This window comes from Equus przewalskii, chromosome 23 (assembly GCF_037783145.1).
Source record: "Equus przewalskii isolate Varuska chromosome 23, EquPr2, whole genome shotgun sequence".
NCBI lineage: Eukaryota > Metazoa > Chordata > Mammalia > Perissodactyla > Equidae > Equus > Equus przewalskii.
The window spans coordinates 2,775,314-2,802,170 of NC_091853.1; the positions used below are offsets into that span (position 1 = coordinate 2,775,314).

The 26,857-nt window shown below is 49.5% G+C and overlaps 1 protein-coding gene across 1 annotated transcript; it reads left to right on the forward strand.

The window, feature by feature from the left end:
* The first annotated feature begins 335 nt into the window (after positions 1 to 335).
* Positions 336 to 25,370, forward strand: STYXL2 (serine/threonine/tyrosine interacting like 2). Its single transcript, XM_070591811.1, has 6 exons — positions 336 to 522; positions 1,209 to 1,334; positions 11,817 to 11,911; positions 15,115 to 15,346; positions 17,061 to 17,278; positions 22,040 to 25,370. Exons 2-6 carry the CDS (start codon positions 1,225 to 1,227, stop codon positions 24,847 to 24,849), a joined length of 3,465 nt encoding a protein of 1,154 aa, XP_070447912.1. The 5' UTR covers positions 336 to 522; positions 1,209 to 1,224; the 3' UTR covers positions 24,850 to 25,370.
* The last annotated feature ends 1,487 nt before the right edge of the window (positions 25,371 to 26,857 follow it).

Sequence of the window (26,857 nt, forward strand, 5' to 3'; positions counted from 1 at the left end):
GTCACACCACAGTGCTCTCCCAGCTTCTATCAGAGGTCCCTCCCCATCGAAATAGCAGGTGTTTTTTTCCACCCCCTCTAAGCTGACTTGGGGCTGAGGTACAGTTGGTTTCATTCTTCTAGATCCTTGACTTTTGACTATGTCCTGGAAGGACTTTGAATAGGCAGCCCCAAGCAAGAGGTATGGAGAAGAGCGTGCCCTTCTCCCAGCCCTGCTGCCCAGTGTCAGTGTCCGAAGACCCAGCCAGGAGGGAAAGCGTTAAGTGGGGCCTGCTCTCGGGCCTGGGTCCTGAGCCTGCATTCCTTCCTCCCAGAGATCTGCCAGGCCGTGGGGCCAGAGGCTAAATTTAGAAGGTAGCTAAGGTTTCCTGTTAACAGCTGTCCTGCCCCTCAGAGAAGAGGCACTGAAGAGAGGAGAGAGACTGGGCCCTCTCACTGGTCGGAGCTTCTGGCCATTTTGTCTGGGCCCCTCAGCCCTTGGGTGCCTGCCCCGTGGTGTGGAGACATAGGAAGATCAGCCACGGTGAGTGCTTCTCCCTTCATTTTGTCCTGTGAGCCCAGGACTTCAAGCAAAGGGGCAGCAGATCTGCCTGCGTGTTGGGGCCCAGCCATGTCTGGAACCAGCTCCTGGGGGATTTCACGTTCTTTAATAGGCTGTGGGATGGCGCCAGAGCCAAAGGCGACAACTCCTGTGGCCTTGGTTAGAGACACTGAAGGCGGCTAGCTGCACTTCCCCGAGTAGAGTCAAGAAGTGTATGCACATGTGCAGGTGGAGTGTGTGCTTACGTACATGTACGCGTGCGCACAGGTGTGTGTGAGTGCGCATGCCAGGAGTTTCAACCGAAAGATCTTTCTGGTCTGGGGAATTCACCGTCTTTCAACTGTTTTAGCCACAGTTAAGGTGAACTTCTGGTTCCCCTCATTGCTTCCTTGCTGTCATCTGTGGAAGGAGCCAAGTTGTCACTTCTTAAATATTGTGACTCCAAGGTGGACTGTTACATGGCCAGGGTGTGTGTCTTGGTTCCTGGTGACAGTGGCTGGGCCGAGTCTGACTAGGTTTCCCCCGTGGGTCCTTCCCCACCAGGGTATTAGCATGTGGTGGCCTTCCCATTCCTAGTTGCACTGAGGTGACGTCACTGACACACCTCTTCCCCTGCAAAACCTCCAGAACCAAAGTCCCTAACTGCCTTTTTCATTCCAAACTTACAGAGGCTGACAGGCTGTCATGGCGACAGGTGGGGACCCAGAGGAGGAGCAGGTAGTCCCAAGTGAAGAGGATGAAGCCGACGTGCGGTCCGTGCAGGCCCGGTACCTCCGGAGCCCCTCCCCAAGCCAGTAAGTGTGCCCTTGCTGAGTTCCACACCCCTCCAGCCATGGCGGGAGCGGGCTAGGGAGCATGATGAGGAGTGGGCCCAGGGAGCCTGCAGCCACCACCTTACATTCGAGTAACATTACCTAGTACTTTTTGTGTGTCATTCTTTCTGGAGGAGGCAAGCCTCCACACGGACTGCATTGCAGTGTGGCGTGGTAAGTGCTAGAATTAGTACTCCTGGGGTCTAGTGCGGGGTGGGCCAGGGAGAGGAGCTGGGTCAGAGGGTTGTAGGAGGCTCCCTGGAGGAGATGATGCCGGGTCTCAGCCTCGAAGGATGAGGAGGAGTCTGGCAGGTCTACCTGATTGCCTGGGACTGAGGCCGGATAGGGGCGGTAGACCAGAGACTGTAGGAGAAGGCGTCAGGACAGGAGGCGGCCTGTAGCCAGGCTGTGGTACTGAGACAATTTCGCATCTGTGATCAGCTGTGTCTTTCAGACTGGGATCTGTACATGCCTGGGAGTAAGTGGCAGCGCGCCCAGGGGCAGATAAACGTGATGCATCTTCCTGGAGAGTCCTCTTTATTTTATGACAGGTTATTTAAAACTTTCTTTTACATAAAATCACTGAGGATATATTATGATGTACAATAAAAAAATTGCATGAAATCTTAAGAAATACCACAGGACATCAAAGAAAAGCTTAACTTCCCGCTAAAGCAATAGTGTGTGTGCCCATCCATTTTCTTCTGCCATAAATAATAGTAGTGGACCCGACTTCTAATCTTAGCCCTGTCACCAAATTTATGTGAGAATCACTTTAACTTTTGAGCCTGTGTCTCCTCATCTATAAAAAGGGAAGGAAAGCCCCAGCCAGACTCTCTGAGGTAACTTTCCCTGCCGGGTCTCCTGGGGTCTCACAGGCTCCTGCCTCTCCGGGCTGGGAAGGCCTCCCCTCTGGAGTGAGCTGGGAGCACGGGCAGGTGCTCATCACTCACGGGCTGGGGCACTTTGTCCAAATGGAGCTCGGGGGCATTTCCTTGAAAATTCAGCAAAATGTTCCTACTTAGAAAAACTGTCAGGGTTGAGAGGTTTAAAATACACCCCTCCCCCTCTATGCTCCCAGACAAGGCGGAGGCAATTTTCTGTGGTTGGGGTAGGTGACGGCTTTGTGTCATAGAGGGTATTTTTAGCTGCTATAGCAAATGGACTTTTCCTTCTCACTCAGATAAACTCCAAAACAGCTACCCGAGCAGGGATTCAGGAACTGAGGCTCCTTCTATCTTGTTGGTCCTCCATTTTGAGGCATTCTCTCCTTAGCCTCCCACCTGCTGGTCCGCCTTCTAGGCAAAAACAGGCTCAGCCTGAAAGCCCCACTATGTGGAATGGGTTGAGCGTCCTAAAAGCATGGTCCCACACCCAGAGCAAATTTTCTCCGGGTTCTCCGTGACTCCTGCTGAATCCTCTTGCTGCTGATACCCTTCTTGGTTTGCGCATACTCCTGAGCAATCAGTTTTTAGAAGCTCATCCCAAATCGGCTAATCCTTTTCAGAAATTTTCAAAGAAGGCAAACATACGGTGACACTTCATAGACTATCCCGCCCTACAATGATCATCATAAAATCTGAGGTATAAACCATTACAGCCACACTGGCTTTGAGTTATCCTCCAGTCAACCCCACTGCATTACACAGAACAGCCCAGATGAATGACTCTACGGTATCTTTAAAAATGAAAAGACAATCCACAGACTGGAAGAAAATTTACAAATCACATATCTGATAAAAAACTTGTATCCAGAATATATAGGAAAAACCCTAAAAACCCAATAAAAAGAAACAAACAACCCAATTAAAAAATGGACAAGAGATTTGAACAGATTCTTCACCAAAGAAGATATGTGGACAGCAAATAAGCACGTGAAAAGACGCTCAAAATCCTTAGTCATTAGGGAAATGCAGATCAAAACCACAACGAGATACCATTACATCCCTGTCAGAATATCTAAAGTTGAAAAGACTCACCATACCAAACGTTGGTGAGAATGTGGAGTACCCGGAAGTCCCACTGCTGGTGTGAACAGAAAATGGTACATTATAAAACTGTTTGTCAGTTTCCTAAAAAGTTAAACATACACCTATGCCTGTATAACCAGTCATTCCACTCCCAGGATTTACCCAAGAGAAATGAAAGCATATGTCCATCTGAAAACTTGTACATGAATGTTCACAGCAGCGTTACTTGCAACAGCCTAGAAACAACCCAAATGTCCACAACAAGTGAACGATAAGTACAGTGCGGTATACTTATACGCTGGAATACTATTCAGCAGTAAAAAGGAATGAGCTCTTGATTCATACAACAACACAGATGAATCTCAAGATAACTATGCTTAATGAAAGCAGTCAGACAAAAAAGAGTATATACCATATGATTTGATTTACATAAAATTCCAGAAAATGCAAATGAATCTCTCGAGTGACAGAAAGCAGATCAGGGGTTGCCTGGGGAGGATAGGGCAGGGAGGGGGCAGAGGGAGGGTTCAGAGAGGCCCTGAGGAAACTTTGGGGGCCGATGGGTAAGTTCACAACCTTGATTGTGGTGATGGTTTCCCAGGTGTCCACATATGTCAAACCTCACCAATCTGGACATTTTAACTATGTGCAGTTTGATTAACAAGTGTACCTCAAATAAAGCTGTTATTTTTTTTTAAGCTATGAAAGGAGAAATAAGCTATGAAAGGAGAGGCAGTATGGTACTGTGGAAAGAACTTAAATGGTGTAATTGAGGCCGAAATTGAGGTCAGGTCTGCTCTTCCACTTATTAGCCATGAGAGCTTGCATAAGTTACTTAATGATAAAATTGGAATACCAGTTTTACCCAGTGGTAGAAATGAAATAATATTACATATATGCTCGTCCCTTCTTCCTGAGAAGGATACTTGACAACCAATTCCTCTCAGTAACTCATGATGTCAAGATGCTTTTATTTAACCAGAGTCCCACATACTCCAGTTAAAACACCATGTTTCTCTAATTCTGCCAAAAGCAAAACTGTATTCTAAGCAACTGACCATCACCCATTGCTATTGGGCCCCAGCCTGAACAGTCTTCCCTGTACTTAACAAATGCCTGAAATTCCATCCTTCTTGTCTTATCTCTTTAGCTAAAGGCTTGAGCCTTTTTAAAATTAAATTATGCACTGAGTCAGCAAATACCCCACCGACGGATTCTCAATCCTAGTTTCCTAAGGCTGCTGTCACAAATTGCCACAAACTGGGTTACTTAAAAACAACACAAATATATTCTCTCACAGTTTGGGAAGCCGCAAGTCCGAAATCAAGGTGTTGGCAGGGACACCCTCCTTCCGAAGGCTCAAGGGGAGGCTCCTTCCTTGCCTCTTCCTAGCTCCTGTGGGCTCCAGGAGATCCTGGGCTTATGGCAGCATCACTCCAACCTCTGCCCCCATCTTCACATGGCCCTCTCTGCTGTCTCTTCTCTGTGTCCTTTTTAAGAACCTTTGCCATTGGATTGTGGGCTCACCCTAATCCAGGATGATCTCCTCTCAAGATCCTTAATTTAATTATATCTGCAAAGATCCTTTTCCAAAGAAGATTGCAATCACAGGTTCTAGGAGACATATCTTTTTGGGGGGGCCGCCATTCAACCCACCACAGCCTTAGATCCAGCCCCGGGAGACACAACTCTTTCCTATGGAACCAGGACAGAGCCTTGCAAAAGCCAGCCACTGCCAATCCACCAGAGTTCGCGTGGGGATGAAGTCTGCTTGCCGTCCTGGCAGGGAGTCTTGACATTTCCAACTTCATCTGTACATCTCATCCCAGGGTGAATTAAGAACCCGAGAAAGGGGTGTAGACAGGGGATAGTAGCGTGAAGTCTTCATTTTTGCCTGACTCAGAGACTGACCTCAAACACCTTAAATTCAAACCTAGCCACTGTGATCACTCTCTCTAGAGGAAACCCTGTGGCTAGAGAATCACCCATCCCCCAGCGAGGCAAATTTCCCTAGGTAATTCACGAGTTAACTCTAAAACTTAAAACCCCCTGTGCAGCGGGGCAACTTGGTGTGGCCCTCCTGTACCTGTCATCTCCTCCCAGTCACCCAGATGAGCACACTCTGCTTGTGATGCAAACCAACCTCAAGACAGGTGTTCCCTGCCCTTCCTCGCGAGGAGACTGTCACGCCCAGGCCCTCCCATGCAGGTGACCTGGGGCCCACCTCTGCCTCTTCTCTTCTTCCTTCACTCTGACCAGTTTTCTCTTCCTTTCCTAATAAGGACCAGACTTCTTTATCCTTCACTTGTTCTGATTCGAAGAATATTTTTCTGTTTTCCTTTCTTTCTTTCCAAGTCAAAATCCATTTCTTGCTTTGGCTTTTTGGATCTGAATTTTTGAAGCCTCTGCAGTGGTTTAGAACTCCTTGGTGATCTGGTCAGACCGTCTCTCGTGGTGGCATTATCGGCCCCCACCTCCCACCCCCTTCAGAGATTTTCCGGAACGGTGTTCTGCTTGCCTTTCCTACAGTGAGGCCTGTGTGCCTGGTGGTGGCGGGTGGCGCAGGAGATGGGAGCATGCAGTGTCAGGTCTGTGTGTCTTTGGAAATGGCTCCTCCTAGCTACCTTTTCTCTTTTATATTTCTTTTTCCGTGAAGATTTTTCTGCCTCAGCTCTTTCACGAGGGCAGCTGGAAGCAGCTTGCTAAAAATCGATTTGCTTTAGTTTACTGACTTCTCTCCTTCCTTGGAGCCTGCACTTTGCCTGTGTGGTCACTTTCTCAGAAACCTGTTTCTTTTTTGCAAAAGCCAAATGAGGACACCCCCTCCTGGGCCTCTGCTTCCATTCCGTCTCCAAGGGACTACTTGAAGGGAAGTGATCTGCTGTCAGGGGACCTGGGGGGAAGGACCTCAATTCCACTCCATTCTGGGTCTTGACAACTTGACAATTGGTTTAAAGTGTTGGCTTTCAAACTTTGCTGACCATAATCCACAGTAGGGCATACCATTTACATCTCAACCCAGACCATGTATAAGTATGTATAAATTTTTTTTTTAAGTTTCACGAAATTATACATATGCTTACAGTGGATGATGCTATTCTATTTTTCTCTTCTTTCTTCCTTTTTTTTCCCCCAGATGCTGGGCACAACTCATTGAATTGATTTTATAATACACTAATGGGTCACAGTCTGCAATTTTGAAAAACACAGGTTTAAAGAAAGCTGCACCAGTCTCTTGCTCTTGCTTAGGAAGTCCATCAAACTCCGCTTTATTGTTTCTTTCAATTCACCCTCAGGGCTTTTTAGCTGCTTCTTCCTGATCCTATGATGAGGTGTGTATCGATCCCAGAGCCTCTCTTTCCCTGCCTGTCTTTTTGAGCAGCCAGCGCTCGCTGCGCGCTCGCTGCTTTCCAATCAGGACGTGTGTGGTCCCACCCCATCTCAGGTATGGAGGTGGAGGCACAGACACCCGTGGCCATAAATCAAAACCAGCAGGGCCGCCGCCTCACTGACCTTGTAAATATCAACAGGGCCAGTTGTCCACGTTTCGCCCTCCTTCCTCCTTTCTTTCTTGGCAATCCAGCTTCTCCGTGGAAAATGAGGGACCAGCTCCTCAAAGCCTGGACGTTGTTCTCCACTTGGGTCCTTTCAGATCCTACCCCCGCACCTGCTTTATTAGACTTAGTAAACTGCGTCTGTGGCAAAACGATTTGGTGACTGTTAGGCTAACATCTCCTCTCATAGCGGTTAACTCCTAAAAGCGCCTGTAATTTACATCCTCCGTTCGACGACAACGCTGGGTAACGCAGGGGCTGTGCTTCCTGTTGCTCGCATTTTTGTATCAGCAGCCAAGAACAGACACACTGTGACGATGCGGAGGGACTCTGTTCTTAACCCTCCTCTTTTCTCAATCATATAAGCACCAGCTTCTCAGAAGTGTACTGGGTTGAGTCTTCAAATGTGATTTCTCAGATTTGCTGACTCATTAGCCAAGTTCATCCTTTACCGCCCACAAGAAAGGTGGATGTTTTTCAGTCATTTCTTTTTCAAATTTTAATTTCAAATTTTCCCCTGTCAAACCTTAGAATTTAGGTGTATTTAGGACAGATTGTCAGTTCCCAGTATTTGTCACTTAACACCAAATCCACACCATCTGCAGTCAACGTTGTTTAGGGAAGGTAGCTTGACTGATCCAGGGCTCGCGGATAGATAGCACCAGGCCAGGATCCCGGGACACCCCCGCTGGGAGTCTCACTGGGCCTCTCTGCACACCTGACAGGTGAGGGCTCCTCCTGCGTCTCTTTTCAGTTTGCGCCCGCTGCTTGGAATACTGATCACAGGTGTGAGAAAGCCTCTGCCGAAAGCAGGCCTGCAGGCTGAGAGCAACAAAGAAAAGCGCCTGACGAGGTGGGAGAAAGGAGGCCTCGCAGGAGGAAGCCCTTCTTAGGCCCAGAGCAGCACAAGGGCTCTCAGCCAGTTACCCTGGCAGGGCTTTGTTTTGATTTTTTACCCCCAAACCTCATTTTACATAATACTGACCCTTAATAAGCAAAATGATTATTTTATTAATCAAAATATAAATAATATTATTAACAAATAAAAGGATAAAACTCCCTTAATCAATATTGTTGAAATGGAAATGGGACTTACATTTATATAAAATTTGAGGCTCTGACTTGAGTGTTATGAAATATTGCTATTTTAAAGCCGAGACTGCCCTGAGTCTGGGCCCAGCACGGCCACGGGGTCCGGCGTGGTGGCTGGGCTCTCTTGCGCATATTGGCATTACTTGTGTTACTTCCCAACTGCACACATTTGAGTCGATCGCTGATACTTACCAGGTTCACTATCACTACTAGGAGAAGAACGCCTAGGTGTTTGCTCAAAATTCCCTTCTTAGCCCTTGGAATGCCACTGTCCCGTTATCTATTGCTGCTCAACAAATTACCTCAAAACAACATGACTTAAAACAATGATTTTCTTTTGCTCCCCTTTTGGTGGGTCAGGATTTGGAGAGGACTCTACTAGGCAGCTTGTCGGTGCCTCACGTGGCGTCAGCTGGGGTGGCCTGACGGGTGGGAGGATCCACCCCTAAGAGACTGGTCCACACAGCGGGCTGCTGGCCAGGAGCTCAGCAGGCACTGTTGACCAACAGCCTTTCCAATGTAGTGGTCCTGGGGTAGCGGGACTTATACGGCAGCTCAGGGCTTCCACAGAGAGAGCAACGAGAGCAGGAAGGGGAAGCGGTCCTCAGGGTGGCTCAGAGGATGGCACAGTGCCACTTCTGCCATATTCTATTGGTGAGAGCATCACAGAGACCATCCAGATTCAAGGGGAGTGGACATAGACCCTACCTCTCTGTGCAAGGGGTGCCACGGATCTAGGCCACATTTAACCCACCATAAGAAAAAACTGCTAATTGCCAACACAGGCCTCCAAGATTGTGTCCATCTTGGCCTCAGGCCAGACTTTGTGCTAGATGCTGAGAACACAACAGTCAGCAAGGTACCTGCCATGGTCCCTGCCCTCAGGGAGGACATGGTCTAGCACAGGAGACAGATGTGTATCAAGTGATTTCATAAATAAATGTAAAATTGCATCTGACGGAAGTGCCATCAAGGAAAGGGGTATGGTACAATAGGAGGTGGAGATCAGGGAAGACTTCCCTAAAGAAGTAATGATCCCACTAAGATCTGGAAGATGTGTGAAGAGGGGGAGGACTGAACATCCAGGTATTGGAAATGGGCTTCTGCAAAGTTCCTGGACAGAAAGAAACTTGGTGAGGACGGGAAGCCAAAAGAAGACCAGTGGACTGGGAAGGAGTGAGCCAGAGGGAACCCAGGGCAAGCTGAGGCAGAGAGGAAGAAGGGGCCAGAGACTGAGGGGCCTTGGAGGCCATTGGGTTTGATCCCCAAGGTGGTATGTGGACACCTTGCCCAGTGCCTAGCATATTCCATCCATTCATCTAGCCATTCATTTGTTCATCCATCTACTCATCATAGCCACCACCCACTTGATTAGTCATCAAACTCTGCCTGATCATTTTCCATGTGCTGGAAATACAGGGGTAAATAAGACTACCTAATCTGTACCTTTACAGAGCTCACCCCTCTCCCCAAGGTGTTCTAGTCTTTATTACCTTCAGCAAGCAATGAGACGTCTAAAGACTTCTCTAGTTCTAACATCCAAGGATAATGTCCCACAAACCTCACCCTTCATCCACCCCCACTCCCAGTCATGCTTATTAGAAAATGTATCTTCCGGTCACAAGGTGTACTCAGTGCTAGAACGGGAATGATTCAACACACCGCTCTCCGAAATCACTCAGGAACCACCAATGAGGGTGCAACATTGTGCTGTCCCTTATACTGCATGAGCAGGTCTAGCCACATTCTGGGTAGAGTAACAGGCAACTCCTTTCTTGTGGCAAAGATATTTCTTTCTCCATAGCCTTGCTGGCCTGAGCACACCCAAGGGTGTGCTTCTCCCAAGGGTGGACTCTGATGTTGTGGATGTCCGCTACAAGAGAATTGTTCTGCTAATCATTTCAATTCAGCTAAACTTATCCTAGCTCAGGTTAGCTCCATTCAGTTCAGCTGGACACAGGTCAACTCACCCCAGTCCATCCATCCATCTACGCATCCATGCTTTCAACAAGTATTTTTAAAGTACTTTTCTGTATCAAAGTCTCTACAGGGCCTGGGGATCCAGCTGGGGTTGCTCCCACCAACCGACCCACCTCCCCTTTCTAATCTGAATGGTGTCAGCGTATCTTGGTGGGGAGAAGATTGGACTTAGAGCAGGATTGCTCTGTCTTTGCAATTTAGCCCTGCCACTTACTTACTGCCTTGGGCAATTCTGTTAACCACTCCAAGCTATAGTTTTCTTATCTTAAACAGGAATAATAATACCTACTTCATCGAAGTTTTGTCATGATTAAATTCATAGAAGGCACTCAAAAATGGTATCCATTCCCAACACAACGGATGAAAATAGACCAAGGAACATCACTGTCAAATTTCTAAACACTGGGAACCAAAAAGAGATCCTGCAGGTTTCTGTAAAGATAAAATAGGTCAATTGCAGGGATCAGGAAACATATTGGTTCAGACTTTTAAAAGCAAAAAGACAATGGACAGAAGTTCCAGTTCTGTTAAGATGAAAAATGCACCCTCACGGACTCTCCCATGGATTGCCCTTATAAAACCCGGACAGATACAGCAGCTGTTGAGGACTCTGAAAAGTAAACAGTAGCAGGCAGAGTGAGGAAGAAGACCAGAATCCAAAGTACCAGCAAACCAGCAGCATGAGCATCATTTCGTCCTCTGGAATACCCAGCCTTGACTCAAGGCAGTGTGACAGTGATGGCAGCAATAGCCTGAGGTGCCTAAAAAGTGGAATATGACTCAGCAATAAGAAGGAACAAATTATTGATTCATGCAATAGAACAGATGACTCTTAGATGCATTTTGCTAAGTGAAATAAGCCAGATCCAAAAGATTCCATTTATAGGATTTGACTTATATAACATTCTGGAAAAGGCCACACTATAGGGACAGAAAACAGCAGTGGTTGCTAGGGGACAAGGTGCAGGGAGAGGTTGATTATAAAGGAGCAGCAAGAAGGAATTTTTGCGACAAAAAAATGGTATTCATTAAAGCCTCTCACTTTTTTCATCCTCTCTGGACCATAGGAAAGACTATGCCAAAAAGACCCAAAGCTCACCCCAACCCCTGGAAAGGAGGAGAGCCCCCTAGGGGCACCCACCGCTACAGTGGGGTCCTAACGCTTGTTTCTGCTCTTGATTCACCACGCTCCTCCAAGGTCCCTTTGGTCACCTGTGCTGAATTCTTTCTGGAAAATTGCCTTGACATGTACCTAAGTTACTTTATTGAATCCCTGGGCCCAGGCCGACCCTTGACTTCTTGTGTTCAGGATCAGGATGGTGCATGTGAGCGCATCTTCACGTTTCCCATGGCGCTGTCTGGCCTTTCATTCTTAGCCCACTCCCTCACAAGCAGGAAGAAGATGCTGAGCGTGGAGGGAATTGGGGCAGTGGACCCAGCCCAGCAAGGCCCAGAACCCAGTAGAGGCACAGTTAGGGACATCCTATAGTACTGATAGCAGAGGAACAGGGACAGGAGAAAAAAACTAGCAGCAGGTGGGAACACAAGGGTGGGAACACAGTAGAGAAAGTGAAGCCACATCAGGGTGAGTCCCCCAACCACAGACATATCCTCTTTCCTCCACAGCCTGGACTACCATGTTATTAACATCAACTCACATGGGGGCCAGCTCTGGTCTGAAAACAGATGGACGACTGAACCACAGGGACCCAGCATTCTGCATTCTCAGGTTGCCTAAACTTAGGAAGGCAGTCCCTGTGTCCCTCACTGTTTTTCAGTTGTGGTTAACCAGAGCCAGATTTCTAAAAAGAATGCCTTCCATTCAGATGCTGTCCAGAGTCATCTCACATGAATACTCCTTCTCTTAGGTACTCACTGGTCTCAGACGCAGAAACAGAAAGCATCTTCATGGAGCCCATTCACCTCTCCTCAGCTGTGGCAGCTAAACAGATCATCAATGAAGGTAATGCCATCAGAAGCTGGGTGGGAGCAGGGAGAGTCCAAGGGTCATCTGGAGACCCTGGGAGGGAGCCCATGGTGTGTGTGTGGGGGGGAGGGGAGTGTGTGGGGGCGGGGAGGGGAGGGGAGGGGATCCATCCTGATCCTTAGTGTTGCCCATCACACTAAGAGGAGCAGATCCAAAGAAGGCAGTTCTGCCCACGCATCTCATCAACTTCACGGGATGGGGTGGGAATCATTACGCATCCGTGTGAACAGTTCTCTAGAGTCCACAGCCAGGGAGGCAGGTCTGATCTGCCACGAGGGTCTCCCATTCAGTTTCTCAGCTAATCTCGGGGGCCTGGGCTGGCTTATGCTAGAGACACAGACCTGAGAGCCCAACAAATGGCTAGGAGCATCCAAAGAGTTCTGTTCAAAGGGACGTCTACATTTAGATCTGCGTTTCCATGAGTGCTTAAAGATGTTTTCAAACTGAAGTGTGTGGGGAGGAGGTAGGGAAAGGGGGGTGGGGAGAGATGTCAATATTTACACAGGAGATTTTGGAGTAGAAAACAGACTATATTTCACTCAAGGATACTCATCCTGATTGGATGGATTTTTTTTCTAATCAATTTTGGGCAAATAATCTTTCACGATTTCTTTCCTCCCCTTTCTCCTCCCTTTGCCCTGGTGTCTCTCTCACTTCTGCTGGGGTGGGGTGGGATAAGGCAACGCTGCTGATGACACAGTGCCCAGCTTTGGGCTTGGCTTGGCCTCCACTGCTGGTGGCCATGATTCCTTCCCTGGCCTTCAGTCAGAGAACCACACGTGCTGCTCCTTGTCCATATAACTCGAGGTCTTTCTCAGTCCCCTGGCCTTTGGGTCCCCACCAGAGTCCCTGAGGACGTCCTGGTCTCCTATACACTCCATGAGGAAATAGAAATTCTCCCTGCTCTTGCTTGTTGATCTGGACATCCCAGGAAGCCCTATCTTCTCAAAGAACTCTCTAATGTTTTCCATTTTCTGTTACCACCATACCCACGCTCTCTGTTACCTTGCTCCAAGCAAGGCCAAGGTGTCTTCGCCCCTGTCTAGCTCTCTCTCAATTGCTCCCAGCACCACCCCAGCTCTGGAGGCTCTTTCCCCTCCTGTGTGGTTGGGAATTTCCTTTACCTTCCATCCTGCATCATCGCTGCTCTGCGCTTCACTCTCTGGACCCCTCTCCAGGCTTTGGTTCTTGATGAGTAAGAATCCAGCTTTAGGAGTTGAGAGAAAACCATTTCCTCTCTTTGAAAACTTCGCTGTCAAGTCTGTAGGATGCTGCGGACATTCAATGTTTAGATTGAACCCTAAAGCTGAGCAAAGCCTTTTTTATTCTAGGTCTTCTCTACCCTCCACTTCTTGGGGGCATTAAGCCTAAGTTTCATTAGTCTTGATGGCCAAAGGGTGGGGGGGGGGGGAGGAAAAAAACAATATATTACAGAGAAAGAAAAACGATCAGGTGATATTTCTAAACGATGCCCTGCTCACGAGAGATCAGAAAGGTAAAAATTTGTGTTGAGCCCTCTGTTTCCATGAAAGTCTGCAGAGGCTACACCTGCAAGAATGCGGAGCAGACGTGGGGGTGCTCCTCTCTTGTGAAGAAACCCCAGGTGGTAGAAAGAGACTAGAGGAATTGATGCAGGGAGAGAGGTGGAACTGACAGAGGCTGAGGCGTGAGCCAGAGACCCAAGGAAAGCAGGAGCTGCCAGTGGGAGAGGGGACATTTATTTTAATCCGAAAGGGAGGAGACCGAAACCATTCTGTTATATAAACAGCTGAGGAAGACAATGGTTCCCGGAGTTTTATTTTTCACATGGAGTAAAGGGAAAATATGGACGGCGAGGGGCTTTTACGTTTGCTATGTCAGCCCCCGGGAGAGCGGGGAGCAAAGCGAGCAGGAGAGAAAATAGGAAGGCTTCATCTATTTTTAAACAGAACAGGAGCTCTGGGATTGCAAAGGCTTTCTCTTTCTGCTTTTGAAACAGAGATCAGAGAGCGTTTAGAGCTGAGACCTCATGCAGGGATGTGGCGGCCCATCAGGGGCTGTAGGCGGGGGAGAAGAGAGGAGCTCTAGGAAAATGGAGTCCTCAGGCCCGGAGAACCCAGGACCCCCGGGATCCGCAGGCCGGGAGCAGCAAGCCCGGCCCCCAGAGACCTGTCGGAGCTCCTTCCGGGAAAGGCCAGGCGGGTCTATTTGCCAAATGTGGTTGCGCTCTTCACCGGCCAGGGGAGGAGATGGTGCCAGCAAGAGGTTAGGGCCGGCGCAGAGGACACTCCTTTCCTAACTTCACTTCTTTCTTCTCTCTCTCTATTCAGTGTTTTGGGCTACTTTGTGGGAGGAAAGGTTTTGCTCTCTACTGCTCTTGTCTACCTTCTTGGAGAAAGGAAACATCTTACCGCCACCCCCCCCCCATTTGATAAATTGGAGCAAATATATCAGGACAAGGAGATAGAAGTTCACGTGAGACATGGGTGAATGGAATTTGCATTCATTTGGAATTGAAGCTCTTCTGGCCTGTTGTCATAAAGGCCCTGAGTCCTGTGTTGAGACTGGCCTCGGAGCTCATGGCAAACCTTTGCCACCTGTCGGAGAGCTGGGAGGCTGACAGCCACAGGCGCTACACTCCAGGGGGAAGAAGCAGACAATAAATGAAACAAACAAGTAAATTAAATGTGTATTAGAACATGACCTTGCATAAATGACTGCAGAAAGTTTTACTTTTCCCAGCATTATTGGCATTCCATATGTAACGGAGTCAAACTAATGATAGAGTGAATTATGTAACGAAAGAATGCCATTTATTCATTTAGTAAATGCTTCTGAGCATCCACTTTGTACAGGCACTATGGGGGTTATAAGTATGAGTCAGGCTTATACCAGGTATAGACATAAGGACCTCAGGCTACAAAATGATCAGCCAGCTTTAGAGAAATACGGGAGGAAGTAAGGGAAACAGGCGTCCCTTTACCCACACCTATGCACCATGCTGCTGCTGATCCCGACCATAAAAGTCCAGGCAGCGCAGGGCTCCTGGGCCCCATGAAGTCTTCCTGGAGGCCCTGCTGGCATTTCACCCTATGCCCAGAGTCCTGGCAGCAAACTGGGCAAGAGTGGGTTCTCCCAGGGAGCAGGGAAGGCCACGGTATTCCCAGCTCTTTGATGAGAATGCTGCCTGTCTCCTCCAGAACTCAAGCCTCCGGGGCTCAGAGCCGAGGCAGAGTGTCCAGTCATGCTGGAGTCTGCTGAGCAGTTGCTGGTGGAGGACCTGTACAACCGCGTCAGGGAGAAGATGGACGACACCAGCCTGTACAATACACCCTGCGTCCTGGACCTACAGCGGGCCTTGGTCCAAGACCGCCAAGAGACACCCTGGAATGAAGTGGATGAGGTCTGGCCCAACGTCTTCATAGCAGAGAAGTGAGTCTGACTGCTGGGTCATAACCCTTTGTCCTACCCCTCTAGATAGTGCCTGAGAGAGATGAAACTCCCCCAACTTCCATTAAAGGACCCAGTAGCTCCATCCAGCAAACTGAAGCTGCCTGACCACTCACCTAGCCCCTGCCTTGGAGAAAGGCCCCACTCACCCACCTGCACACAGAGATTCAGGCAAAACACTGGCACGATTGCTCATCCTCTGCCCTCCTGCCAGGCTCCTGTCATAGCCTTCCCCTCCAGGTGCCTGCTCTGGGGCTTCTTTCTTGCCGCAGAGACTTGCCAACACACACCCCACTATCGCCATCATCCCATGACATCTGTAACAACCAGATAATGGGACATCCGGAGCCATTGACAATCTTGATTTTTATATGTATTTGCCAAGTTATGAAAACGTTCACAATATAGTAAGAGGATAAATATACAGTATTATGCTAATTGAGTAATATTTGGATGTGTATACGTGTATGTGTGCATGTTTACAAAGAGAACAAATTAGAAACAAATGTGATAAAATGGTAACAGTAATCCTTTCTAGGAGGTGGTTCTACAAGTGATTTTATATTCTTCTTTAGGTTTCTTTGGAATTGTACAGATTTCCTAGAGTAAACATTTATTGTTTTTATAACCAGAAAAAAACGTCATTTTTAGAAAGTTTATCAGTGGTTTCCAGAACAAAACCCAAACAATCACTCACGTTCTCTTCCTTCAGGGTCTTGCCAGTATGTAATTGGTACCATTAGGTTAGTTTGTGAACCTAATTTTGCAGATCCATTGACTAATTACTAAGACATTCTCCCAGTGTACTTCCTAACACATCCAGAAGCAAAGGAGGGAATTCGGGCCCCAGGGCAGGCAGGCAGTTGAGAAAAGAGCTCGGACATCGGGTCTCATACTCCACCACGGAATAATCAGTTGCCTAGAACCTGATTCCTAGAGTGGGGCATCAAGTCCTGAGCGATCTCTAATTAGCTCTGTTGACCCAGAAGCATTCACATCGTGGGTACCAGGGACCCCAGGCATCTCCAGATAAAGTCCTCGCTGCTTCTTGGGCAACCCTGGTCTCAGGGCCTCATCAAACTAAGCTCCACTTATTCCACTGCAGAAAAAAGAGCTCTGAACTAGAAACCAAAAATACCAGCTCTTGTTCAGAATCTTTTTCTCCTTTCAGTCTCAGAAAGTCACAAAAGCTCTCTGATTCATTTTTATAATCTTCAAATGGAAATAAAAATAGTTGCCCTATCTACCTCTTAAGTTTATTATTAGGGTAAAATAAAATAATGCATGTGAAAGGACTTCAAAAAATATAGCATGCCATATCAATGTGAAGCACACTTAATTTTATTATTATTTTTGTCTGCCACTTTTGGGTCTTTATGAATGTCCATTCCCAGGACATGGGATTTTAAACTAGAGATCTTTGGACTCTTTGAAGGTTTTCTTACACATCAGTGTTGTTCTCCTCTTCATCCTGCCCTCTCCTGCCTAGCTCCCCACCCCTTCTCTCTCTTGCTGTGGCCAAGTCACTGCACCCTTTTATAACCGTGTCTGCAGTGAGCACATGGGGGAGCGGAGAAGGAGGCCCTTGCCCAGCTGTGGCCCTCCTGACCCGGCCGAAGCAGGCTCCCAGTCTTGGTGGTAATGCCCCTTTCTAGCTCTGACCCTTGCAAAAATGTCCCTGCCTTTTTCCCCCCAGGAGTGTGGCTGTGAACAAGGGGAGGCTGAAGAGGCTGGGAATCACCCACATCCTGAATGCTGCCCATGGCACTGGCGTCTACACTGGGCCTGAATTCTACACTGGCATGGAGATCCAGTACCTGGGTGTGGAGGTGGATGACTTCCCCGAGGTGGACATCTCCCAGCATTTCCGGAGGGCTGCCGAGTTCCTCGATGAGGCCCTGCTGACCTATAGAGGTGAGGCTCTGCTTGGGGAGAAGCGACCAGGGAACATTGTGAAAACCTGCCCATTGTCTGCCGTGGCTGGAGGTTATCTGTCTTAAGAAGACTTCATCTCATTCTAAGAGGAGGGGAAAGGAAAGGACCATCATTCATCCAATAAGCAATTATTGAGGGCCTGAGACCTGCCAGGCCTGTTCTAGGCTCGGCGGTGAAAGAGACAGACACAGATTCAGCCTTTGCCTCTTACAATGTAGTGAAGGCAGAAAAAAAGAAAAGTCAAATTCTGATAAGTGTGAGGCAGAGACTGTAACTGGGACGATGCGTCAGAGTCACTGGCGAGCTCCTTGGAAAGGCTGGGTGAGAAGGCCTCTCTGAGAAGGGGACATTTAAGCTGAGTGACAAGAACTAGCCATGGACAAGTTGGAGGAAGAGCATTCCTGGCCAAGGGAAGTGCTGGTGCAAAGATCCTAAGATGGAATCATCCCGGTGCGCTCAGGAAGCCCACGGCGAGCGTTCTAGGGCTGGGTTAGCACAGGGCGAAGGTTAGAGGGCAGGACCCCGACATGCAGGAAGTTTAAGGCCAAGGTAAAGGGCTTCAAGGCACCTTGATCTGATCTATGTTTTAGAAAACTCCCTCCCTGGACGTTAGAGACCTGTGAGGAGGTGAGAGCGGGAGTGAGGAGAGCAGGGCTGAGGCTGCGGCTGCAGTCCCGCTACGAGAGGAGGACAGCAGTCCACGGAGCCGATGGGGCATCCAGTGAGGAGGGGCAGGTGGGCGTTCAGCACCTGGTCTCCAGGACCCTGGCCTTGAGGCCAGCATTTGCTGTGCTCTCTCTAGACCTGGGACCCTGGGCCTTTCCTTTGTCCGGGGGAACCTCAGTTTCCTTGCATGTAGAACAAAGATAAGGCAATCTAGTCCTCCTACAATTGCTGTGAGGATTAACATTTTAAAAACGCATGTACGGGCTTTCTTAGCACAGCACCTGGCAAATAATAAATGTTTAAAAAGTTATAGCCATTACTATAATAAATAATATCGTTACTGATTCCTGGGAACGACATTGCCTGTCATCACCAGTGGCCATTGGTGACGACAATGGCCAATGGCCATTAGCCACCAAGGGTAACTTCTAATGGAAAAAGCCATGTATCTACAGAGAGGGAATATCTTTATACGTATAGATTTTTATTAAAATATAATTAATGAATTTATAAATTTCATGTATATGAACTTTATATATATGAAACATTTTTCTCCCGTTTTCAATGCTTAAAAAAACACCCTGCTTTTAAAATGCGTCCCTCTGACCACGTGGCCTTGCGTGTGTCTGCCCCCGTCCGTGGGAGACGGGGCGCGAGCGCGGTGGGGACGCGCGCGGACTCGGGCGGCCGGCGGCCCCGGGCTCCCGGCGGCTGAGCGCTCGCAGAGCGGAAGCGCGTCCCCGGGGCGGGAGCAGGACCCGAGGGTGGAGGGTGCAGGGTGGAGGGTGCAGGGTGGAGGGTGCAGGGTGGCGGGTGGCGGAGAAGGCGGCGCGCGGAGCGGGAAAGTTTCTTGACGGGTTGAGGAAAGCGGCAGCATCCCCTCTGGGACGCCCACGTCGGGCTGGGTCTCCCGCCAGCAGCGGTGCAGCAGGGCCTGCGGGCGAGTGCATCAGCTCCGCCCTCCCGGACGCTGGTGGGACCCAGTGAGGTCCCCGTCACCTGCAGCGTCCGTGCGCCCTGCAGGCCCGTCTCCTGTCCCCTTGCTGCCATCAGCTGCTTTCAGCCTCACCTTCCCTTTTCTCCGCACCCCGCGGGCAGGGAAAAGTCCGTGTCCTTTCTGTCGTTGTTCCCTTTTGGGTACTTCCTACTCGGCGGCAGAGAGCTGTCACCGCCCCTAGACTTACCCCCCGGAGCCTGAGTTTCTGTGATTTCTCTACTCCAGGATGTTTCGGGGTCAGTTCTTAACTCGGAGGAAGGCGAAACTTACCCCAGGTGCTGGCGCCGTACACAGTTGTCGCAATGACCTCGGGAGAGAAGCTTATTTACATTTTACAAACGGGAAAATTGAGCAGGTTCAGTGACTTTGCCACGGTGTGATAAGGGAGGTTCTCTTGGTTGGTAGTTAGTAGACAGCATCTCAAACTACGTAGTGATTAGCAAAGGCATTAATTATAACAAAGATGAAGAAATGCAAAGACAGGAATGTGGCCCCAGGATGATCTAGAGCAAGGACTGGACGGCCTCAGGACTCCCTGTTTCCATCTTGTCTTCCTCTCTCTGCCTCGGAGAGCATGGCCCTCCACGGGCCTGAGTAAACGGCTGACTTCCTGCCTCAGTCCCATTTCCAGATTCTCTAGGGAGAGAATTTGTCTGGCAGACTCCTGTCCTTTGTCTACCCTGAATTCTATCCGTGGTGGCAAGGGGGTGGCCTCTGGGCAAGTACTTCTTGTTTTCCTGGTGTGGAGAGGGGGACAGTTCTGAGGGAAAGGAGAATTACAAACAGGGAGGATACGACAAAAATGCCTGCCGTACAAAGGCATCCTGAGAATGGAGGCAGAACTTGAACCCGGTCTGCCTCAAGCCCCGTCGCTCTCTCCACCAGCTGTACCCTTCAAGTTTTTTAAACAGAGGGACCACATCTAGATAGACCCCCTAAGCAGCCCGCTGCCAATAAAATAGTGACTGCGAATTGGAAAGAGACTACCTTCCTCAAGCCATTTTGCTGTTGGAAATTTGTTGTAAACGGAAAAAGTCTATTTTGCCTTCCAGGGGGAAGGCGCCCCCTGGAGCTGTGCAGAGACACTGGGGAGGCCTGTGCCTAACAGAGAGGATAGTGAGTCCTGTGGCCCAGACTCTCCCTTCTCCCTCAGGCTGCCCCTAGGCTTCTTGGAGGAACCCCAGGGTGCAAGGACCACAGCATAGGAAAGCCTGGCGCCCCAACCTGTCTCTGCCAGACAGAGTCCGAGGGGCATTTGCTGCCCTTATGAGGAAGCCCGGCTGCTTGTGTCCTGATGTGACTGGTCTGGTAACTCCACCTCCGAAGGAAGGGAGCGAGACTTTGGTAATAATTTACAGGGATGAATTATGGCCTGGTCGGTCTGTTAAGGGGAGGTCCTTGGTGAGGCACAGCTGGGCCGTGGGAGGAGATAAGATGGTGAATCTGTAGATACTCCTTTAGTGGCTTTGATTCTGCCCACTTCCTTCCCTCCAGTGACTGCTGGCCCTTGGCAATACTGCCTTTCAGCATTACTAGGCCTCAGGTCCCCTCAAGTCTTGTCTTGGTCTCTGATCTGTGTGACACAGATGTGGTCTTCACTGGTGCAAAGATATACTAATAAAAGCCACCCTCCCCATCCCATAGTGTTAGATAGGACTCAACCGATTTAACAAACATCCCCAAAGATGGCGGCAAATCAAATGACGACAGCCTGGAGGGAGGTCTCCAGTGGTCCCCAGCTGCATTTGACACAGCCATTAGATGCAGGCATAGAGGGCGTGTTTGTCACATTTATGGAGGAGGCAAAGCAGAGGGGGCCTAGGGGAGAACCCATCTACTGAACGGCAGAGTTGAGACTTGTAGAAATTTCTGCTGGGCTGTAACAAAAGGTTATATCTACCAAAAATATTAATAGGAATTTGTGAAGTTATCCTTATGTTTAAAAAATGCTACAAGATAAGAAACATATGACTTAACGACAGTTTTTTAAAAAGCTTTATGGGTTTCAGTTGATATTAAAGATAATTTGAGGTCACTGTATGACATGTCCACCCACACTGCAAGCTTAGATGGCATTGTTGAGGGCTCAGTGCCCAGACGGGGGGTGCTGAGGGGCCCACTCTTCTCTAGGTGGGTCAGTCCAAACCTGAAATAGCTTGCTCCATCCTGACACAAACTCCTAAGAGAAAAACTGATAAATTAAAGTTTGACCTGGAAGAGAGTGGCTAGTGTGGTAATAGAACATGAAAAGACGTTCAAATAATGATTGAAAGACCCAGCATAACAAGGAAAAGAAAAAAATTAGCAAAGAATTTGACAGTTATCTTCTTAAAGATTTTTGTATGAAAGACCTGGTTCATACAGATGTGTTCATTATTGACCCCAGAATGTGAGAGCAGGAGCACTGGATGCCTGTTACAGAAAGTTACACGTTGGCCTAACGTGAAAAAGTTTTCTAAAAATTAGAGTGATCTAAATATGGAGTGAGGGTGTGTGTGTGTGTGTGCGCGCGCGTGTGCGTGGCTGAGATGCTGAACTCTCTGTCACTGGAAGCATCCAGCAGAAGCTGGATGATGGATGATCCAGCACCAACGTTGTTGTTGGAAAGGGAATTCTCAAGTTTCAGCTGTGACTCGTGGTGTTTTCCAACACTGAGATTCCACGTCTCTGTGATTCATTCATCTTAGCCTCGTTTCTTTTCTCCTTTCTTCCTCCTTCCCCCATTCTTTTATTTCTCCTCTCTCTGGTGCTCGGTTTGGTGAGGAGAAAGTAGAAATACACTCTAGTGTTTCAAAAGTGGGGACAGTAGTCAGTTCTTTTTTCCCCACCCACTCCCCACTCCCTGACCAGGTTCAGGCAATGCAGAAAACGTTTCCACAAGCACAGGGCAGCCTCAGTGTTCTGTCTGAAATCTGTAACGTGGGGACAATGATGCCCATCCCTCACGGGACTTGAACATGGATGAATACCAGAGGCAATGTAAACATATTCAATCCAGCGCATCAAAACAGTGCTTAAAAAAAAACATACAAGGAAGCCACTGTAGTTACATCATTATCTCTTGTGCTTTCTTTCAGGGAAAGTCCTGGTCAGTAGTGAAATGGGCATCAGCCGTTCAGCAGCGCTGGTGGTGGCCTACCTGATGGTCTTCCACCACATGGCCATCCTGGAGGCCTTGATGACTGTGCGTAAGAAACGGGCCATCTGCCCCAACGATGGCTTCCTGAAGCAGCTCCGGGAGCTCAACGAGAAGTTGATGGAGGAGAGAGAAGAGGAGGAGGGTGCAGATGAGGCTGAGGAGGGTGAGGATGTGGGGAGCACTGTCGGGGCCAGAGTACATGCTCTCACAGTGGAGGAGGAGGATGACACCACCAGCCACCTGAGTGGCTCCTCCTTGGGGAAGGCCAGCCAGGTCTCTAAGCCCCTCACCCTCATTGATGAAGACGAGGAGGAGAAACTATATGAGGAGTGGAAGAAGAGGCAGGGCCTCCCTACAGGCAAGGTCCCCCAGGGTGGAGAGGGCAGGCGCTCAGCCTCCTCTGGCCAGGGTGGGGAGGAGCCCGAGGATGAGGATGTGGAGAGGATCATCCGGGAGTGGCAGAGCCGAAATGAGAGGTACCAGGCAGAAGGGCACCGGAGTTGGAGTAGGGAGGAGGAAGTGGAGGAGGATAGCAATGCTGGCTCCTTTGTGGGAAGAAGACGGAGGCACACCCTGAGCGAGAGCAGCACCTCAGAGAGTGTAACCAGCCGTGACATACGCATCCTGAAGCAGCAGCTGGAGATGAGCAGCCAGAACCAAGGTGGGAGACGCCGCTCTGACTCTGTGTCCACAGACAGCACCTGGGACATGTGGAACCAGAGGCTGCTGGAGATTGAGAAGGAAGCTTCCCGGAGGTACCACTCCAGGAGCAAGAGAGAGGAGGTGGACACAAGCTCAGAGGTGGGGAGCAGGGTGCGAGAGGATGATGAGGACAGTGTGTCCTCTGAGGCCAGCTCCTTCTATAACTTCTGCCACAGGAACAAGGACAAACTCACTGCCCTAGAAAGGTGGAAGATCAAGAGAATCCAATTTGGGTTTCACAAGAAAGACTCAGAGGCAGGAGACAGCAGCACTGAGCAAGGTGCAGAGGAGGCAGAAGGGGAGAAGAACCTCTCTGACGCCAGCCTGACGGCCTACCAGACCTGGAAGCTGAAACACCAGAAGAAGGTGGGCAGTGAGAACAAGGAGGAGGTGGTGGAGCTCAGCAAGGGAGAGGACACGGCCTCAGCCAAGAAGAGGCAACGACGGCTGGAGCTGCTGGAGAGAAGCAGGCAGACGCTGGAGGAGAGCCAGTCCATGGCAAGCTGGGAGGCGGACAGCTCGGCTGCCAGCAGGAGCATCCCCCTGTCTGCATTCTGGTCTGCAGCCCCCTCGGTCAGTGCTGATGGGGACACAGCATCAGTACTCAGCGCCCAGAGCCACAGCTCCCACCCATCTCAGGCCGTAAGCAACGAGAGGGGATGCTTGGCCTCCAACCCCACCACACCACTGCCTAACCTGCCAGTGGGGCCTGGAGACACAATTTCCATTGCCAGTATCCAGAACTGGATTGCCAATGTAGTCAGCGAAACTCTTGCCCAGAAGCAAAATGAATTGCTGTTGTTGTCCCGCTCGCCATCCGTTGCAAGCGTAAAGGTGGCACCAGCAGTGGGCTGCCTGGGGGATGACCAAGTCTCCATGCTCAGTGGACAGAGCAGCTCCTCCCTGGGCAGCTGCCTGCTGCCTCAAAGCCAGCCAAGAGCCAGCTCTGACACACACTCCGTGCTGTCCTCCCACACTGCGCTGAGCTCGAGGACCGAAGGTACTGGGAGCAAAGTGAAGGGGACCAGCAAGCCTATCTATAGCCTCTTTGCTGACGATATTGACCTAAAGGAACTTGGCAGGAAGGAGCGGGAGATGCAGATGGAGCTGAGGGAGAAGATGTCTGAGTACAAAATGGAGAAGCTGGCCTCTGACAACAAACGCAGCTCCCTTTTCAAGAAGAAGAAGGTCAGGGAAGAAGAGGATGATGACGTGGGTGATAGGGACGAGGACACTGACAGCGCCATAGGGAGCTTCCAACATTCTTCCGGCAGTAATTCCCAAAAGCCTGAAACAGACACCTCCTCCTCCCTGGCTGTCTCTGACGGCTATGCAAGTGGCAGCAGAGCTGGCAAAGAGATGGATAGCAGTATTAACAGGTGGCTCAGTGGCCTCAGGACAGAGGACAAATCTCCTCCCCAAAGTGATTGGTCTGGAAGCTCCCGGGGGAGGTACACCAGATCTTCCCTGCTCCGGGAGACGGAGTCTAAATCTTGCAGTTACAAGTTCTCCAAATCCCGGTCAGAGGAACAGGACACCTCCTCCTACCACGAGGCCAATGGCGGCTCTGCAAGAAGCACCTCCCGGTTCTCTTCTTCCTCCACCAGAGAGGGGAGAGAGATGCACAAGTTCTCCAGGTCGAAGTTCAGTGAGACCTCAAGCTCCCGAGAGGAAAGCCCGGAGCCCTACTTCTTCCGCCGGAGCCCTGAGCCCTCGGAAGGGGAAGAGTCCCCGGAACCACGGCGTCCGAATTGGGCCAGGCCCAGGGATTGGGAAGATGTGGAAGAGTCGTCCAAGTCAGACTTTTCCGAATTTGGAGCCAAGAGGAAATTCACCCAGAGCTTCATGAGGTCTGAAGAGGAGGGAGAGAAAGAGAGGACGGAAAACAGAGAAGAAGGGAGGTTTGCTTCAGGGCGGCGGTCCCAGTATCGGAGAAGCACTGACAGGGAGGAAGAGGAAGAAATGGACGATGAAGCCATCATTGCTGCCTGGAGACGCCGGCAGGAAGAAACCAGGACTAAGCTGCAGAGAAGGAGGGAGGATTAAGCTGGGTCAGGTGGGCCTGGGCGAGACTGAGAACAAAGGAAGGAGCCATACAGCCCAGCACACGGCTCAGGGCACACATTGCCACTGCCCTTCGAGGGACAGGGATGTGGAAAGGGTCATCCAGAAGGGCAGAGCTGAAATGAGGGGTAGCAGGTAGAAGGGCACTGGAAGTAGGGTAGGGAGGAGGCCGTGGAGGAGAGCCATCCATGTGAGGTCTGCCTGTGGACTAGCTGACACGGTTTTCTGTTGCCCCACGTCCTCTAAGCTCTGGTGCTTCACTTGCGTATTTGAAAGCGTTCACCGCGCCCGGAGAGGTGAGCTTGCAAAGGCGCTAGAGCTTGTCCGAGACTCCAGCTCACCTGCAGGGAGGCTGGGAACACAGGCCATGGTGCTGTCTGTAGCAGTGTCATAATGAAACCCAGGAAATCTATCCTGTGGCAAGTCTCACCTCTCCTGGCAATGCTTGGTTCTGGTTGTTTCTTTGTAATGCTTGGATCTCCATTAAACTGGTATGTTGTCAACTGTTTCTTCTTCATTCTGGTCACTTTTAGCTCTTTGGATATTAGGAGAAACCCACTTTTAAAACACAGATGGAAAAATAAATAAATAAATAAAAACACAGATGGGTTATCACGAGCCAGCCTCACCTTGTTCCACAAGAGCTGTGCCTCCAGACAATACCACTATCATCTCATTATAAAAAATAATAATTGAGGGGCCGGCCCCAGGACCAAGTGGTTAAGTTTGCGTGCTCCACTTTGGCGGCCCAGGGTTTCGCTGGTTCGGATCCTGGGTGTGGACATGGCACTGCTCGTCAGGCCATGCTGAGGCGGCGTCCCACGTGCCACAACTAGAAGGACTCACAACTAAAATGTACAACTATATTTTACTATATATAATTTTACTAAATATACTAATATACAACTATGAATTGGGGGGGTTTGGGGAGAAAAAGCAAAAAAAAAGATTGGCAACAGTTGTTAGGTCAGGTGCCAATCTTAAAAAAATAATAATCATCATTGAGTATTTTGTCTATGATACAATGCAGTGGGAAGACACTAGGAAGACCCTTGAGAGTGACAGAGGGAACTAGAGAAAGAAGAGAGTTCACTGTGGTGAGCGTGGTGAAATGTGGATAGAGAGAGGCTCCCTCTGGGACGGCAGGAAAACAAAAGCAAACCATGAGAGAGAGAAGAAAAGAAGCCCAATACAAGGAGAGGGGGATGCAGCTTTATGAGATCTTGTGGTCGTTCTTGCTTTTCATTCCTTGGAGGATCCTTGGACAGAGCAGCGGGCAGTCACCCGAGCCTCGCCTGCACTCTGGATGGGCTCGGTGCGTGAGAATTCTTTCCCTTTTGTTCCTGAGAGTTTCTGCCCCTCCAACACATGAGTTGGGCTGCTGAAGCCAGCAGACATATTTGGAGCCCTGGTGGCCCGGTTCCTATAGCTCCTTCCGAGCTGCAGCACCTTGCAGGATTCTAGAACAGGCATGTGCCATGCAGGGGTCTGAGATGTCTTGATCAACCAAAAAGTCCAATTCAGGAGACACAATTGGCGATGAAATGATTAATGGGAGGGAAGAAGAATAAGGAGGAATCCACCAATGGGACCAGTGGTAAGTGACTGTTAATCACGTCATCACTTTTCATATAAACTGAGTTTCATGGGATGTGAAGATCCTGCAACCTTCCCGTGTGGATTAGTTCAGCATCACACATTTCAACGAGCACAAAGATAAAAATACCAACTCAAAAGGGAATGGACTTGAGCTCAAAACCAGAACTTCTCATGGCTGCTGAATTAAGGTGAATTAATTCAAAGCTGCTGAATTAATGTGCTCGCCTTCCCGCTAGCACTTCAGTCCCCAGTTCAGTTGCTGGCGGTACTCATCTCCCCTGCACTGAGTGAGAGGAGAACGAGCTCTTGAAAAACTGCTCACCGTTGTCCCCTCCCCACCCATTCCTTCTTCCCTTGCTCATTTTGTTGTGGTCGGCCTCAGTCCTTAGTT

Excerpts from the sequence above, each read along its gene's own strand:
- STYXL2 (XM_070591811.1), top strand. The coding sequence starts at position 1,225 with ATGGCGACAGGTGGGGACCCAGAGGAGGAGCAGGTAGTCCCAAGTGAA. Across the intron at positions 15,347-17,060 it reads AACGTCTTCATAGCAGAGAA|GAGTGTGGCTGTGAACAAGG; the intron begins GTGAGTCTGACT and ends TTTTCCCCCCAG. Across the intron at positions 17,279-22,039 it reads GGCCCTGCTGACCTATAGAG|GGAAAGTCCTGGTCAGTAGT; the intron begins GTGAGGCTCTGC and ends GCTTTCTTTCAG.